Source organism: Gopherus flavomarginatus, chromosome 15 (genome assembly GCF_025201925.1).
Source record: "Gopherus flavomarginatus isolate rGopFla2 chromosome 15, rGopFla2.mat.asm, whole genome shotgun sequence".
Classification (NCBI taxonomy): Eukaryota; Metazoa; Chordata; order Testudines; family Testudinidae; genus Gopherus; species Gopherus flavomarginatus.
The window spans coordinates 7064493-7082334 of NC_066631.1; the positions used below are offsets into that span (position 1 = coordinate 7064493).

Here is a 17842-nt window from a genome sequence, read left to right on the forward strand (position 1 = left end):
GAAGTTAATTTGCATATGCAGTCACCAGCTAATCAAGACTACAAAGTCGATAAGAGATCACAAAATCTAGAGGAAGGAACACACAGCAAGAGGGTGACCTGTATGACCAAGATCAAGGAATGAGACTGGTGTAACCAGGAGAACGAAAGGAGATACAGGAGAGCTTTCACGTAGGAAGTAAGCTGCCAGTGGGTTTGCTTCATGAACAAAGGACCACCACAAAGCCTGGCTCTGGGGTGAGCTATGACATAATGTCATCTTAGTTAAGTTTAGGCTCTAGCAGGCATTATGATTTTTATTTCTGCTTCCCATCCTCTGAATCAACTCACACACGCTTTCTCTGTAAACAAATTCAGCGCTGTGTGTTAAGCCGAGCTGGGGTCGAAGGGGTAAGCGGGGCTGGTGATTCTGAGTGTGTCAGTAGCACAGGGGCTGGACACCGCAGAGGGATGCTCGGAGGGTTCAGGGGCTGTCAGGCATCTGTCACTAACCTGCAGAGAGACAGAAGAGGCTGCACAGGCTAGCGGGGGAGTGCTTGTGCAGTCTGTGGCTAGGGGTGTCCGAGAGCTGACAGGCGCAGACGAGGCTTCCTCGCACTAAGGGCAGGTGGTAGCGAGGTGCCTCACACGTGTGGGTATCCCCAGGAACCATGACACTGCCCCTCTCAGGGCTCCAGAGAGGGTTCATTAATGCTTTGAGATCACAGAACAAATAACGCTGGAGAAAAACAAAGCAGTTACTATGTAAGAGATTATTACACACGAGGCTTCTGAATTTGAGTGTTCCACCACCTCCTTAGGGAACCCATTCCAGTGCTTTACCACTCTCCTAGTGAAAAAGTATTTCCTAATATCCAACCTAGACCTTCCCCGCTCTGTAACTTGAGACCATTGCTCCTTGTTCTATCATCTGCCCCCACTGAGAACAATCTAGATCCATCCTCCTTGGAACCCCATTTAGGTAGTTGGAGGCTGCTATCAAATCCTCCCTCACTTTTCTCTTCTGCAGACTGAACAATCCCAGTTCCCTCAGCCTCTCCTCATAAGTCATGTGCCCCAGCCCCCTGACCATTTTTGCTGCCCTCCACTGGATGCTCTCCAATTTATCCATATCCCTTCCATAGTGGGGGGACCAAAACTGGATGCCATGCCCCAGATGTGGCCTCACCAGTGCCGAATAGAGGGGAATAATCACTTCCCTCTATCTGCTGACAATGCTCCCACTAATGCTCCCAATATGCTGTTAGTCTTCTTGGCAACAAGGGCACACTGCTGACTCAGATCCAGCTTCTTGTCCGCTGTAATCCCCAGGTCCTTTTCTGCAGAACTGCTGCTTAGCCAGTCGGTCCCCAGCCTGTAGCAGAGCATGGGATTCTTCCTTTCTAAGTGCAGGACTCTGCATGTGTCCTTGTTGAACCTCATCAGATTTCTTTTGGCCCAATCCTCTAATTTGTCTAGGTCACTCCAGACTCTATCTCTACCCTCCAGTGTATCTACCTCTCCCTCCAGCTTAGTATCATCTGCAAAACTACTGAAGGGGCAATTCATCCCATCATCCAGATCATTAATAAAGATGTTGAACAAAACCAGCCCCAGGACCGACCCTCTTGGACTCTATTGAAAAATCTCCACCTAGATTAATATCCACTAAGTCTTCACCACCTCTAGATTTCCTGCTGCGACCTCACTCCTGGGTGTGCATCTTTTAGACCGTCAGCTCTTTGGAGCTGGCACTGGGACTTGTTTTGTGAAGTGGGCAGTGCCACATGCACGGTCAATGCTAACCACACCACTATGCCCATCTCTAGTTTAAGCTTTTCATGCCAAGAGTAAACTACCTCCACACAAGTACGACTGATCCGCCAATCCCAAGGAGTTACCTCTGAGATGACATGGCTCTTTCTAAGATGACACAGTACCTCTGAGTAGAGACTTGGGACAGGATTTTCAAAAAGCACTTGCTCAGCGTTGGCCCAACTCGTACCACTGATTTCAATGGAAGCAAACCACCATTTAAAATTCCCCTTTTGAAACCTGAGCCACCAGCTGTAAGAGTCACCAACTCCTCCCCGGAGCATTCCCATCTAAGAGGGCAGGAAACCACACATCCTGCACTTGAGAAAGGGGCAATGGTGGGGCTACCACCTCCTGAACTGGAGTCTGCCCTACCTGGCCCAGGTTTGTCCCTGTTCAGGGCTGGGCCATGCCTGGCGTCCTGCAGCTGCTTCCCACTTGATGCTCAGAGCGGGATTTTCAAAAGCATCGTGCATCCGCCTAACGCTGCTTCCCAGTGATCTCAATGACAAAACGCTCATTGCCTTCAATGGGAGCAGAGGTAGGCCAATGCTTAGTGCATCCTTCTCTACAGATGGGAACGAATTAAGACTACATCCCAATCTCTGGGATCATTTTAGGCAGCCACACGATGTAACCTTCCAGGGAAACCTTAAGGCACCTTCCCAGGGAGCAAGCTGACACTGGGACCGGAGATAGTACTGGGCTCACATCCACTTCCTTGGGAAACCAGGCAAATCTGACCAATAGCAGAGAGGTTTTTTTTTTCAAAGCTATGCAGTGATAAAACATATATATAAATAAATTGAAAATTTGCAGCCAACACATATGATCTGTTGCATCCTCTGTTAGCCAGAGCAGTTTTGCCGTAACACAGCAATTCCTAGGGGGAAGGAGGTGACGTGAAAGACTTTTATCAGCGGTGTACATATGTAAACCACTACTCCTGGTTGAAAAGCAAAAGCCTCTTTTCCTTTGAAACCAGGGAAGGGAAGGGCCACTGCTGGCTGCGAGCGTGGACAGAAATGACAGGCACAGAGATGAACACTAATATTTTCACCTTCCTCGTGGGCTCGGATAAACACCCAGTTGTGGTTAATAGAAATAAAAAGAGATTCACCTGCTTTTAGTAACAGTCTTGAATTTTTTTTTAAATGTACACGGATGTTTTTTAAACGATTCAAGCAGTAGGAACAATCGGTTACAAAAGCGAATGACTGACGTTCCTTTGGGGGGTAGCGTTCTCTGTCTGAAGGGCCAGCTCCCCAGATTGCAATGCTGGTGGGGGTGCATCTTGCTGAGGTGAAGGAGTTAATGTTCTAGCCTGAAATCATTCTCTGGTTTAACAGGGCCTTCCACAGGCGCACACTCCCTGGCATGTGTTGCTCGCAGATGAAAAAGGCTCGCCTTCCATCTGGGGATTGAGGTTTAAAGAGCCTGGCTACCTTTTGGGTTTAAAGAGCCTGGCTACCAGATCTGTGTCTGAAGCAAGAATTGGTCCTCTGGTTTAAAGGTCTGGCATAGCAGGTTCAGATGGCAACAAATGTGCTTCATCTTCTCGGTTGCAGAATACAGAGGTGGATGGATGCCACTTGCTCTCTCTGTGTCCATCAGCAGATGACCTGAAGGAACAGAAAAAACAAAACAAAACAAAAAAACCATGTGGCATTGTTACCTTTCATCACTGTTTAGAAAGCAGGACAGAATGTCCTGCCACCAAAAACACACAATGTGCAAATAGCATGCAGCAGTGTGGAGGTGGGGGGAGTCTGAAATTGACCAGACCAATGCACCTGAAAGCAGCCTGCTCTTGTGCTGGGGGCAAAGAAACAGATCCCTAAGTGAAGTTCCCAAAGCCACAGCCCACTAAGTGAAATGCCCATTAAACATGAACACTGCTGCTCCCCAATTCTAGGGAAAAGTTTTAATCCACACAAGATAAAGGTAAGCAAAAGGGATGGAGGAGGAGAGAGAGACAGAGAATGAGAAAGAAGGAGGAGGGAGTGAAAGCGCACACGCGCGTACCCATCTGGGCAATGCATCACATTGAAATTGCCCCGCATTAAAAATTCACCAGCCAGTGAATTTTCAAGGGATTTGTAGTAATTAGATGACAAAATGCTGGCAAATCTCAGGCTTGCCGAAGATGTTACTCAGGGGTCAAAGACTCGACACTTTTGGCTGGGTAATTTGTAAGTGTCAATCACACTCAGCCATCAGAGAGAAAGGAAAGATCTAAGGGCTGAATTCTAACTAAGTCCAACGCTCTTGCCTTCAGCCACCCTGTCTGCTATCATCCCCCCTCACTCCCGCCTTTATCTAATGCAACCGCAGCCGCTGCCTCTCGCGAGGGACTCGAGACACAGCAGTTTAAACACAGATTTCTTTTTTTAAACTTCCTGGTTTGATTTTTAAAACCCGGATGCATAGAGTGACTGAAACCTGCGCGGTTATTTTCCACGTGGCTAGAAAGACGACTGCATGGCAGTAGAACGACACTCCCTGGGCTCCCCGAATCCCAGTGCCGTTTCACCTACTGGCGGAAGAATGCATAGCTCCACATCAAAGCTTTCTCTTGCTGACCCTCAATGAGCCCTCGGCCCCGTCTCAATGGCTGGCAAATCAGGATTTTCTCATTTAGTCCCTTGCTACGTTCTTAAAATCACTTTTAAAAAACAGCCTCTTATCCCACTCCTCGTTGTCCCCCTGGCTCCCAGGAGAAAAGAACAAACCAAAACAAAGCATTTGCAATTTAATTTGCCTCACATATTACAAAACCAAGGTCTACTCGGGCTGTCACAGAAAACCCAGGCCTCCATCCTGCGATGCACTCCACCTAGGAGTCCCCTTATGCTCATATGCAGCCCCACTACATCTGAAGGGGATGAGTCTGGATGCAGGGGGTTGGCTGCATTGAGCCCAAGAGGTCTCAGTGAGCAAACCCAGTAATAAGTCCTGGGTGCAGTAATCCAGGGAAAACTGCTGCATGAATGACACTGACCTGACTGAGCGAGCAGGAAAGAGAGGAGAGGATTTACTCCTTTTCTTTACTCACTACCCAGGATGCCCTCCGCTGACACACTCCCTTGCAGGAGGCTTAGACAGAGGTCAGAAGTTTGGGAGTGCAACAGACACGGCAGTGCAGTGGAGAGCAAGATGAGGCTTGTAATGCAGAGTCTTATGAAAAGGTCACCAGCTTTCAGTTATCCAGTTATAGACCCAAAGCCAGAGGACGGGTAAAGCACACATATGGGGGACGGGGTTTACTGGTCTCAGTCCGTGCCTCTGTTATAGACTTCCTGAGCCAAACTCCGCTCTCGCTCACACCTGGCTCAATCCAAAGTAATTCCACTTCAACCCACTTTGCAGTGGCTTCCATTTTAGGGTCTTGACTCAAACTTTGACTAACTGGTGCTCTATCCTGCAAGATGCAGTGAAGCACTTAAGCACGTGCTTATCCTCTCTGAAGTCGGCTTGGCTGGATCTAGGCCAGACCTCAGCACCTTGCAGCCTTTGAGCCACACAACATCCCTGAGAGAGAGAAGCTCCATTTTACAGATGTGGAAATGGAGACGCAGAAAGGTTTGAACATTTGGCTTGAATGTGGATGCCTGAAGTTAAGCACCTAAATCCTTATTTTGGCACCAAAATTAAGCGTGAGCTTAGTACATCACTGAAGCTTCCAGCCAAGGTCCCCCGTGGAGTCACATTCTAGTCTCATCTATTACTAGCATAACCCCAGAAGCTGCCACTCTCGCCTTGTGAATCATTCCAGGCTCACACACGTTTAAGAGCAGAATTTGACCCAAGAAGCCTGTAGCACAGTTGGGCATAGGACTCTTTAACTGAAACATCGTCCTCTCTTTCAGGGTACATTGGGATCAATGCATTTCAGATCGGGGCTCTGCTGTACCAAACTTCACTCAAGTTGATGGCAATCACTCAATACTTTCTTTGATGGAACAAACACCCTATAATTCATAGCTGCTTATTCACGCCACGTTCGAGATACAACAAAAAACGGATTGATTCACAAGAGCATGTGCAAGTTATTTTAGGACTCCAAAAATCACAGGGGCGTGTGTCTAGTTGCATTCACTTCACCCATGTTTTGTGTGTTTAAAGGATGTCATTGCCCACTCTCCAAACCCTGTGGTTCACTTCTGTTTCCAGACTGCCAGCAAGGAAGAAGGAAAAGTGAGAGGAGAGGTAAAGACTGAGGAGGTGAAGGTGTAGGACTGTCATGAAAACCCAATGGCAAGTGGCTAAATCTATCCCTTTCACAAGGCAGAGTCTGGGTGCTGTGGCAAAGAAGACATAATCTAGGGGAATTGGGCTTATACAGAAGGGACAATTTGGGCACCAAATCACCAAGAATTTTAGCATGGGTGTGGCTGACCCATCAGACAGATCCCAGGGCAGAGCAGTCCTGCGACAAAGAATTCCCCAAATACTTAAAAAAATCTAAATCTCAGAAAAACAGCCCTCTTCCTCGATCCCTCCTGTGGGCTAAATTTTGTAAGATTCTGCTTGTTACAGAAACACAAAACCAGAAGAAAATGACATTTGAAAAGAAGAGAGATACTTTTACGTAGCAATCTTGCCAAATCTCAGCATAGGGTGGCATGACCGTTATATCAGTGGTAACTCAGCCAAACAGCATTCTGTTGATCTCGGCCCATAGAAATGCCTTATGTAAATGACTAAGGGGACTGTGAACATTGCTCTAGGTTTTGCCTCAATTTAAAAAGTAATTTAACAGCTGTGAAATGTTGCCCAATAACAGAGCAGATGAGAGTTGGGGCTATTTTTGCTAGCCAATAGCAGGATTTTAGTTCTATTATAAACATTTAAATAGCATTAATTTTGTGTTAGGGCACCTAGGATGTCTTTTTGATTGTTATTTACCCTTAAAACTGTGCTTAACTTTAACTACATGCTAGAGTCACACTGACTTCAAAAAGATTTGAGTGTGTGCTTAAGAAAGTGCTGCACTGAACTGGGACCTTGACCTCTTTGAGAAATATTCATACAGGGAGACAATGGCAGCGTGACTTGCAGCCACGGAATAAGGGCTCAGGATGCATGTTTAGGTGTGACTAAGTAGGAGTGACCCTTCAGCCTCTTCCTGCAGTCCCAGGAACATACCGATTGCCCTGGGATCAGCCCTGTGCAGTCTCCTGCCTGACAGTGGCCAGGACCAGCTCCTTCAGAGCACAGACAACTGCAGAACATCCTGCCTATGGAGGAAGTTCTGCCCTAGTCCCTGCCAGTCAGAGGTTGTTGTATGTCCTGGAACAGGCTGATATCATAAAATCCATTGGTTTTTCAAGGACTCTGTTTAGTCATATTGTACATCATCCACTCTCCCCGTCTTACAACCCTCCTCAAACTCTTCACTTCCTGCACCCTTTGGTTCTTGCCATCTCGGCTTGACAAAAGATAATGCAGCAGTGCTTCAATCTCACATTGTGGTCCATCCAATCCAGGAGCCTGTCTCCAGCAGCAGCCAATGCAAAATGTATCAGAGAAATTTCCCGCCGCCGCCTATAAACACAGTCCCATGTGCCACAATGTACCAAGGGACAAAATTTCTTCCTAAACTCAGTCTGATGATGGTTTTGTAACCTGGGATGAGGATGAAAGCTCATCTAATTGCATCCCCGTGGAAAGCCATATGCTAGTCTTATTCACAGGGCTAACCTTTTATTAAAAATGTCACCAAGATGTTTGACTCAGCAGAATCCTGCCTCAGTGAGCTCCACAAGTTAAAAAGGGAACTAGTTTTATAGGCAGTTATTAGTTTTACATTTATTGCCATTGAATGCCCTCCTTGATTATAATATACGGGCAACAAACCAGCCTTTCTGGGCACAACTCCCTATTGTATGTATACGTCATTTCAGCTTCTCCTGCTCAGCTTTCCAGTCATGCATTTATGTTTATAAGCAGTGCTGTGGGCAATCATTGACACAGTACCCAGCCTTAGAGCATTATAGTGAATGGATGGAGACCTGCAGAACAACAGGAGGGTACTGAGAGGCAGCCATACGCTCTCGCATTCTGCTGCTGCACACCATCAGCTCAAGCTGCACTGCCATGGGTTGACGCGCTCACAGCCGCTCATGTGAATTACAGCCTCGTGCTCCCAACTCCTTTATTCGTTCTCTGGCTGGTGAAGGTAATGGCAAGAAGAAAAGAGAATTCACGGCTGAGGGGGACAGTGGAGGTCAAAGGTGCTGGAGTTCCAATATATCTTTATCTTCTGGTGTGATGTGGGGAAGAGAACGAGCCCTTTCCAACCTTTACTCCACAGTTAACAGTTCAGATAATTCTGGCCTAGCCTAGAAGGACTATACAGTGGGGTTTGAGGAGGGATGGAGGTTCCTAGATTACTGGATATCTTCTGTACCTACTCAGAGCTCCGCAGGCCCAACAGACCAGCATTTCTCTGGGTGCTAGACAACTCAAGGTGAATTGTAACAACTGTACCACACAGGGATAAGAGTCTGGTTGCCATTCCTTTCCTCTGGATCGACAGGTGTGTACATGGCCTCAACTCTAGCTGGAGAGCCAGCATCACTACCAAGGGCAACCTGGTACACAGTACAGGATGTGTCCGCTACTCCCTGAACTGATTGCTGAGGCACTCACCCCCAAAGTGGGGCTTTTTAAAGAGCCTAGCAGATTCTACTGGTCAGGCTAGAACACCTTCCTCCCTGCCCCCAAAACACATGCACCTTGAAATCAGCAAAACTATTACTTCATAGGTGTTAAGTTCAGAAGGGACTCGACCAGATAAGGCCGAATCATTTAAAGAGCTAGAGAACTCTCGTTCAGTTTGGTTTAGGGTATTCGTTCATTCCCAAGGAACAACACAGGCTGGCTCAAATATACTTGGAGAGAGCCACAGGACATTTCCCACCTCTCCCTGCCCCTCCAGCAAGGCTCCTAACCTCACCACAGAGAATGGCAGCTCCGTTCGAGATCTCACTCTAGAACGCAAAGGGTCATTACATGGAGCTACTGCACCTGCTCCAGCGCAGATGCTGAAGTCAAATATCGAAGGCACTTGCTGCCAGTGCCCTCAGGAGGGATGTTAAGATGTCTGCCTTCCACACTCGCCCCTTCCATTTCCATGCCTTGCTGACAGATTTTTATGCTATTTCGTCCGCGTACGGCACTGGTTTGCATATTTCACCAATTCAGGTCACATCGTGTACACGTATGCCTCAGCCAACATTTGTTGATATTCTCGCTACCTCTCTCCTAGTTCCAGTTTGGGGTGAAAGCCTTCCTTATTAGCCAATTTGGATACCCATTTACTGTGAATTACTGAGCCTGATTATTATTCATGAATGGATAAATCTGAAATCTCAGTCTCTGCCGTGCAATTTTTCTCCCTCTTGAATGCATATATTTAGGGAAAATAGGAGGCAGTCTCTCTCTCTCTCTCACACACACCACAGAAGGAAAATCTCGACAGTGGCTTTTCACAGCTCTAATTTACTTTTTAACCAGTGTACGTGGACCTGGCCCTATCAGCACTGATGTTCACTTAGATGGGACACAGTATGCAGGTGGACGCTAGCATTGTGTTACCTGCAGGCCCAGAGGGAGTGAGGTGAGGGATGCTTTAAACCGGAGCAGGAATGGAAACTGGAGGTTACGGGACAGACAGCCAACACCACCCAGGAGCTCAGAAAATTGGAGCATTTTGACTGCTGGGTGCAGAAGGCCTAAGAACACATTCCAGCCCAATGCACACAGCACCGGCTTATGACGCGGAGAGTGAAAGTCCGACGAGGCAGGAATAGTTACGGGCTGCCATGCAATCTTCTATAATTGATGCCATGTTCTCCAGCAGGGTAGGCAGAGGGTTTTTAAAATTTAAAGGGCATAAATAATGATGAAAGAACGTAATTACTAGCTAAGGAAAGAGTCCAAAACGCTACATTTGAAAAAAAAAAAAAACAAAAAACCCCAAAGAAATCACAGAGCACCTGCACAAACAGTAGGAACTTGTACTGTGGACTCCACAATAATAATCCCAGGCACTTACTGCATGCAGCCACTTCCAGCCGGAGAGATACAAGGTATTTTATAGATGGGGAAACTGAGACAACGAGGTTAAGCAACTTGACTACCGCCACATTTCCTAGCTGCCCCTGCAGTCAAAGGGAGTGAGGGAGGCAGTGTGGCGTAGTGGGCAGAGCATTGGACTAGACTCAGGAGACTTGTGCGCTATTCCTAGCTCTTCCACCAGCCTGCCGAGTGACCTCGGGCAAGTCACTTCACCTCCCCATGCCTGTTTCCTCATCTGTAAAAATGGAGATGAGAATCCAGACCTCGTCTGTAAGGTGCTTTGAGATGTACGGGTGAAGTAAGGCATTATTAATATTATTCTAAACTAGAGCTCGCTCATGGGTGGGGAATACCGCAGGCTCTTCCATAGCTGATCTTTGAGAGACTTTGGTAATTTCAGCTGAAATGGCAAGTTGCCTGCTTTAACCTGCAATTATTGTGCAGCTACAGGGAACCTGACCGGCTGGGGACCTGGGCTGCACCCCTACATCTGCACACACTGATTGGGGTATTTTCACACTTCAGCGGGAGGCATCCTCTTTGGAAAATCTGGCACGTGGTTTGCGATTGCTTTATAATCTAGCGGGACCCAAAATGGAAGAGTGTGTGCATGGGATGTGCGCGCCGCTCAGAGAAGTGCAAAAAGGGCTAAGTCACAGGGAGTGACATGGCCACCTTTTCCTTTGTGGGTTGTAGAGCCGAGCAGACAGGGTTACAGAGGAGACTGACCATTGGCACTGAAGCACAGGACTAAAGAGCTTACACACACCCTTGCAAGGATCCAGCAGCTGGCTGGAGCTTGGGCAGGGGAAGGCAGGGAGTATGTTGCAACAACGCGGCAAGATGCAAGTTCTTCCTTCATCCCCAGCAAAGGACTGGGAAACAACATTCACCGTGTCCACTGCACTGGTTTCTTCTTTCAATTCTGCCTAGAGACGTAGGTAGGGTCTTGTGACAGAATACACCCCTGCATTCACTGCCTACACAATACTGTAATCATCTTTGTACAAGATATTTCTTGTAAGGTTTCATTTGAAAACTCATAATTTGCTGCTCAATATTGTCCTGATCAAATGTGTGTGGCAACACTGTATGTGATGTTATAAGATTCCCCAGCATGATGCTAAGAGTGCATGTTCAAGATCCACATAGCACCAAACTGGTCTAAAAGGCCTGTCTGGAACAAAAGAGTGCATGTTTGCCTTAATTTGCAGGTAAGCAGTAAACAGAGTTATCAAGCAGGAAGGCAAAACAAAGGAGGATCAGACGGGGGGGAAAAACCAGCAGGGAACATCCTTCCACATTGACTCTGTCCCCCAGTTTCCAGATGGAAACTATAAAAAGAGGCAAACACCTCAAGCCATCTCTCTTTCTCTCCCTGCTCACCTCACTCTCTGCATCTAGGAAGACAAAAGGAAACCGCCTCTGAACTCTGGGGGAGGGGTCCTCATCTGAAAGTTTGGTCAGTAATCTGCTGGAGCATGAGGTGAGACAGTTTGCTTTGGAAATGAGATAGTTTTTTAAGTAGACACTAAAAAGCCTTTTATCTTTATTTTTCTTTTAACCATTTCTGACTTTTAAGCCTCATGACTTGTACTCACTTAAAATCTTTGTGTGTAGTTAATAAACTTCTTTTACTGTTTTATCTAATCCAGTGGGGTTAAGCATAAGTGTTTGGGGAACTCTCATTAAGATAATAAGCTGGTATATGATTACCTTAAAGGAATAACAGACTTAAAATATTTGCACTGTCCAGGAGAGAGCTGGGCAGTCCAGGACATACATTTCTGGGAGAAGATCTGGGACTAGGGGTGTGCTGGGGTCACCCTGCAGTATAACCAAGGCTGGTGAGAGGCAGAGTGTAACTGGCAGATACCGACACTCAGGGTGTGGCTTGTATGCTGGAAGGTTGTTTGCAGGCGGCCCAGGTGGCAGCTACTACAGCAAGGCATTGTAAGCCATCCAAGGTTGCAGGGCAGAGATGACACAGCCCTCCACCCATCTGGATTGTGCCCCAGTATGTCACAGGCCTTTATTCAGTTAGCTAAACAGGTGCTGGATTATCAGGTTCTCCCTTCTGTAAAGGTACAGCTGGAATAGAGAGTCCAGAGCAGCCAAAACCAACAGTGTATGCTCCGGCCAGGGCAAATGCAGTAGAGATAGGAAGAAATCATTGGACCTAGGTACCAGAGTGATGCAAGGACACACACACAAACACACGCAGAGATCATCAAGCTTTCCTGAGTAGGCAGCAATACAAGGTGTGATGGAGTCACTGCGCAATGCTCTGGAACTACTCCATACAAAGCCAGTCAGGACTCTGGGGGAGCCTTCTCTCTCTGAGCAGACTGTCGCCAGGGCAAGACGCTTACACAGCTTTGACCTTGCAGGGTCTGACCTCAGAGCATCGAGCATCCTCCTCCTCACAGGTGCTTCCTGCAGCGAGTCTGTCTGGGCAGAGCTCCTGGGGAAGCCAGAGGGCCCTGCACCTCAACTCCACAGTGATTCTCAGCCAGCCGGTAAAACAAAAGGCTTATTAGTCAACAGGAACACAGTGTAGAACAGAACTTGTTAGCATAGAAATCAATGACTTTCAGCCAAGTCCATTTTGGGGAGTCCTGTGCCGGACGCCCTGGAATTCCCCTCTTCCAGTCCCCCCAGGCAGACTGCCCAGCTTCCAGCCACCCGAGTTCCAACACACCCATTGCTCCTCCTCCTTGTCTTTGTCCTGCTTCTCACCTAGCTGCATCCCCCTCCTGGGTCTCTCAGGCTATGAAGGGCACCGGCCATTGCCTATGTGCAGACAGCTGGGCAGCCTCACCTGCCCTGAGGGCCTCAGCAAAAATCACACACCCAATTCCCACCACCAAAATATTGGTGCAGTACACAGGGAAACTGAGGTACACACAGGATTAGTATAGGACAGTAAGACTTGCATGCAACATAAGATGACTAAAAGCCCACTTCGTCACACCAGGGTACAGGGTGGGAAACAACAGCACAGCAGGCCTGGATGCTGGTTTAACATCTACATGTGGATTGCAGGTTTCCCTTCTGTCTGGGATATAGGATTGATCAGAGAAACCCCACAGACCCTGGCCAAGATTTTCCAAAAGTGATTTGTATGCCCAATTTAAGTTGCTTTTCAGGAAGTGCTGAGCACTTAAAATTCATAACCCTTTAAGATGTCCCCAAAATACGGGCACTCAGAATCACTGTTGAAAATCTCGGCTGATAGGTTTATTCCAGTCTGTATTAAGCCGGTATTATTGTTGTCCCATAGTAGGTACTGATGCCACCGAGGCCTTTGGCAATAAGCAGCTATGCTTTAAAGCTCAGTTACATTAAACCATATTACTTTATGTAACTCAGTAAAAAAGCTACATTCTAATAAAACCCTGTCCCTGTTCTCTCCACCCCCTCTGTGGTCTTTGGTCTCCAGTTCTCCTCTTCCCAACACACAACTGAGCTGGATTCTTAGCTAGTGGAACTCAGCCAAATTCAATGAATTTATGCCGATTTACAGCACCAGAGGATCTGACTGACAACACTTCATTTAAATATATATTTATTTGTTCTGTGATCCATGACGGGCTGCTAGGTACTACCATAAAACAAATCATAAATAATACTGATAATTCCCAGCCAAAATAACCACATTAAGATGGAGGTCATGTTGAGAATGCACATAAGGCTAAAAATCAGTATAGGGATATTTGGGGAATTAATGATAAGGGAAGTGAGAAGAGTTTGTATTATTCCATCATAAGGTTCATTTGAAAACAAAAATGGTCTTACGATGGGTGCTAAATTTCTTAAAGGACCCATTTACAATTTCATTTCAATTCAAACTTATTAATGGATATACTTGTACGTTGTCAGAAAATCCCTTTTGAGTAAGTGCTGTAATTTCAGAGGCAGGCTTCACGATGTTCTTCGTATATAACAAAGAAGTCGAATCCTTGCTCGAAGAGTAAAAAGTCAACTCAAATTGTACCATGGAGCTGTGATCAGCATCTCCATAATATTCTCTCTCACACACACACACACACACACACCACCGTGTAGCTGTAATCAGCGCCTCCATAACAATACACACATACATACACACACACGCACATATATTATATTGTACATACATGTAAAAGCTTCCCCCACCAACATTAAAGAGATTTGTTTGAAACTAAATTGTCTGAAAAATTGGCCAATGCCAACTGCTGAATAAGATAAGTATCATTAAGGGAAAAGAAAGTCTTCATTACTTTCAAAGAGGAAAAGCCTGTACACCAACGGCGAATAACATGTTTTAAAACATATCAAAGGGTTAAATTAATTTTCCTTAAAATTTAAATGCGAGAAGGCTCTTTTCCCCCCCTCCCTTGTGCCTTTGAACGTTTGACTGGCAACCATTTCATATTTCAATCTCGGCAGAACAAATTGAATTAGATGTTGAAACCAAACTCTGCTCTGTTCTCTAAAGCCTACATGCTCTGCTTGCGCTAATCCTTTTCGTTGCTGCTACAGAGCACAGAGACTCTCAGCAAGAAATCTGCCCTGCCATAAAAGACAATAAGAAAGGAAGGGGGCGGGGGAGGGAAACTCAACAAACCCACAACCCCGTCAAGCTTGCTTAAGTTGTCTTCCACGTGTGCTTTAAAAAGGCCGGAGTCAGAACCCCCATTCTGACCCCCACCAGTTGTCATCAGGGTAGAATAGATATCAACTACATCTTACCACTCCTCTACTCGCTCCCTAGCCATTTTATACAAACTTTTTCAAAAATCATTTAAAAGGAACCAGAATCTTGACTTATCTCTTACATGATTTCCACCCACTCCGACCCAGCCATCTAGTTTTCATTTCCAAATATGTAAATTCCACCTGCACAAGCCAACTGGAAACTTCCCCATCAAAAGATGCATCTCTACCCAGTCTGTCTTCTCAATTTCATGCCGTGAAATCATCATCATCTCGATGACCTCACAGCTATGGGAGATCAATAATAGGTCTTTCTGTTTGTTTTTCCCTCCCCTAAGGCATAGTAGATGAAGGTAATGCAGACTGAGCAAGAGACAAGAATGCCACAATGGTTATTAATCACTGATATCTCTGTAGCTCTTAGGAGTCTGGTCATGGTCCAGATCCCATTGTGTCAGGAGTTGTACAAACCCAGAGCAAGACGATGATCCCCCTGCCTCAAAGAGCTTCCAATCAGTCTTAACCTCTCACTTTTACTGACAAGTTGACACACCACTTTAACCTTCTGTGCCTCAGTTTACCAATCTGCAACATGCAGGCAATGTCCATCCTTCCTCTTAAGAGGGTTGGGAGAATCCATGTTTGCACAGTGCGAAGCCCTGCGTAAGGGCTGCAGTGACATTTAATGCACTAGTCTTTGTCCACTGCAGAGAGGAGCCTAAATCTCGGGCTTAGGTGTAAAGCAAAAGTGAGTTTGCCTATTACCAAGTGGACGTTTGGTCAAGTAACAAAACCACCAATGCAGTTAACAGATTCATCGATTCCAAGACCAGAAGGGACCACTGTGATCATCTCGTCTGACCTCCTGTGTCACGCCGGCCAGAGACCTGCCCCACGAGAATTCCCAGAGCAGAGCTTTCAGAAAAACATCCCATCCTGATTGTAAAAATTGTCAGTGGTGGAGAATCCACCACAACCCTGGGTAAAATGATTCCAGTGGTTAATGATCCTCACTGCTAAAAGTTGACCCCTTATGTCCAGTCTGAATTTGTCCAGCTTTCACTTCCAACCCCTGGATCACATTCGACCTTTGGCTCCTATTTGAAGAGCCCATTATTAAATACTGGTTCCCCATGTAGATACTTAACGGCCCAGTTCAGCGTGACTGGAACAGCAGGGAGCTGCAGACAACATGAAACGGATGATGGCAGAACCTTTGTTCCCGGTGCCTACAATGGACCGGAAGGGCAGAATGCTATGGATCCGGCCTGAGGTACATGGGGAGAGCTGTGTGTCTACTGCCAACAGACCCTACCCTGCCTGTGCAATTCCCGGCCCTAACCAAGGCTCACCGTCCCTTCCCCTCACGTGGCTCCCTTCCCACCCCCCCGTCTCTCCTCCGGCTCCCTGCTCAAGAGGAAGGTGTTAACAGCAGATGAATCTGGAGGCATTCTTATATTAGAGCCATTCCAAAAGGACAAATGGTCTCTCAAGGCCCTGTATTTATTCCAGATGCACGGCATGGAGCAGACAGTTATTGAACCCAGCTTGGATTATTCCTGTGGTCATGCAGCCACCTTTCCTTTTATTAGCAGAGCCCTGATGCTGCGCGTGCTTCCGTCACAAACGGGAGCCTGGGAAGGCAGACATAGTAGAAAGGTTATTGGTCAGCTGCAGGCCCAGATGTGTTTTGAGTCACTATTCAGGAGGCCACCGGTGTTGTGGGTTTAACAAAAGTCCAATAATAAGTAAGGTTACAAGCATCCCACTGCTAGGTGTATTGGTAAGAGTCTTGCAACAACAGACAGCTATCACAGAGAAAACCAGCCTCTCTCACACTAATACATGTCACACAAAAACAACAGATGCCACTGAGAGCTGGCAGACTAGCTGCACACACAAGGGGCTAGTTTTGAGGACACAGCTAAGACAGAAAGAGGGTAGGGAGGGGGACCCTTTCCTTAGAAATATTAAAACTAGACAGGGCAAAGCAACTGAAAACTAGGGAGCACCCCAGGATTGGCAGCGACACCTAGGTAACCTCAAGAGGTTTATGTGCAGGTGCCTTTCCTGACCTGTTCTACTCACACAGTCCACAGAGCAGGTAACATTTTCAAAAGCACGCAGATGACCTGGGAGCCTAATTTTCAACTTAAGTTACTGGAACTTTGGCCCCCAAGCCATATTGAAAATTGCACCCAGTCTTAGCTCACTCCTTCATTGGGTTTTGCTTTACCATCACTGAAAACAACTCAGGGTCATGGTTCTGCCTCTTGATTCTGGAAGTCATTCTGGGAATCAGGGGAATTGGTAGAGACACACTCTTGGTTCCACTACACGAGGAAGAAATTCGGAATGACTCAGGCCTCTTTCGGAGCCAAAGTTCGGACAATGTGTGTTGCTCTTGGTGGCTGACTCAGAGGTCTCCACTGTTGGAAGTCGCTTTTGTGATGGATCTGTGCAATGACCATACATGTTGGTCACTAACTGCCTGCTCACAGGTCTGATTTCTGGGAGGTGACGGGCCACTGGGTGTTACCCTGTTCTGATGGCACCCTTTGATGGCTTTGAGGCAGAGGGGTGAGGAGTGGGCACCCCCTTGCTTGTTTATCTAGCACATGGTCATCATGTTCTCTGCGAAGATCACCACGACTGAGTTTTTTGGAGAAGAGGCAGGAACAGCATACAGGCCATTCTGACGGCTGAGTTCTGGGATGTACACATGCAGCTCCCCGTTATTTGGGAACCAGGTGACTCGGATCTATAGGTAGTGGAAGTGCGCTCTCCATCCTGTCCCTGACACATCTGTGATGAAGGCCTTTGCTGGGGAGGGGACTGAGAAGGGGAACCCTTTTCAAGTGTTTGAGGGAGTCAGCCAGCAACTAGTGACACGATACAGTACTACCACCTTCTTATCTATCAGGGGTTTCACTGGAGAATAGACTGCCCTGAACCAGAGCTGGCAAGTGGCATCACGTATGTGTCAAGGTGGTTGCTGGACTCAGTTGCATCGATGGCCCCAGTGCTGGGTGACTGGCGTCAATGTCATCAGTGCGGACTTCGATGGGGTTTTCTTTCTGCATCCTTATATTAGAGCCATTCCAAAAGGACAAATGGTCTCTCAAGGCCCTGTATTTATTCCAGATGCACGGCATGGAGCAGACAGTTATTTAACCCAGCTTGGATTAAGACCTAGACCCCAGGATGCGGTATCTGCTCAGAGAAGAACTTGCTGAGGGTCACTCCATGGGTTCCTCAGAGGCAGA

At 46.9% G+C, this 17842-nt stretch overlaps 1 protein-coding gene across 3 annotated transcripts in view; it reads right to left on the minus strand.

Annotated features, from left to right (window-relative positions):
• Nucleotides 1-2917: 2917 nt before the first annotated feature.
• RBM19 (RNA binding motif protein 19) overlaps nt 2918-17842 on the minus strand; it is a 116072-nt gene continuing 101147 nt past the window's right edge. The window contains exon 24 of one of the 3 annotated variants that reach the window (XM_050924428.1): nt 2918-3415. In XM_050924428.1, the coding sequence (XP_050780385.1) occupies nt 3261-3415 (155 nt within the window). In that variant the 3' untranslated portion in view covers nt 2918-3260. The remainder of the gene's footprint in view (nt 3416-17842) is intronic. The other 2 variants (XM_050924431.1, XM_050924430.1) reach the window with 2 other exon arrangements.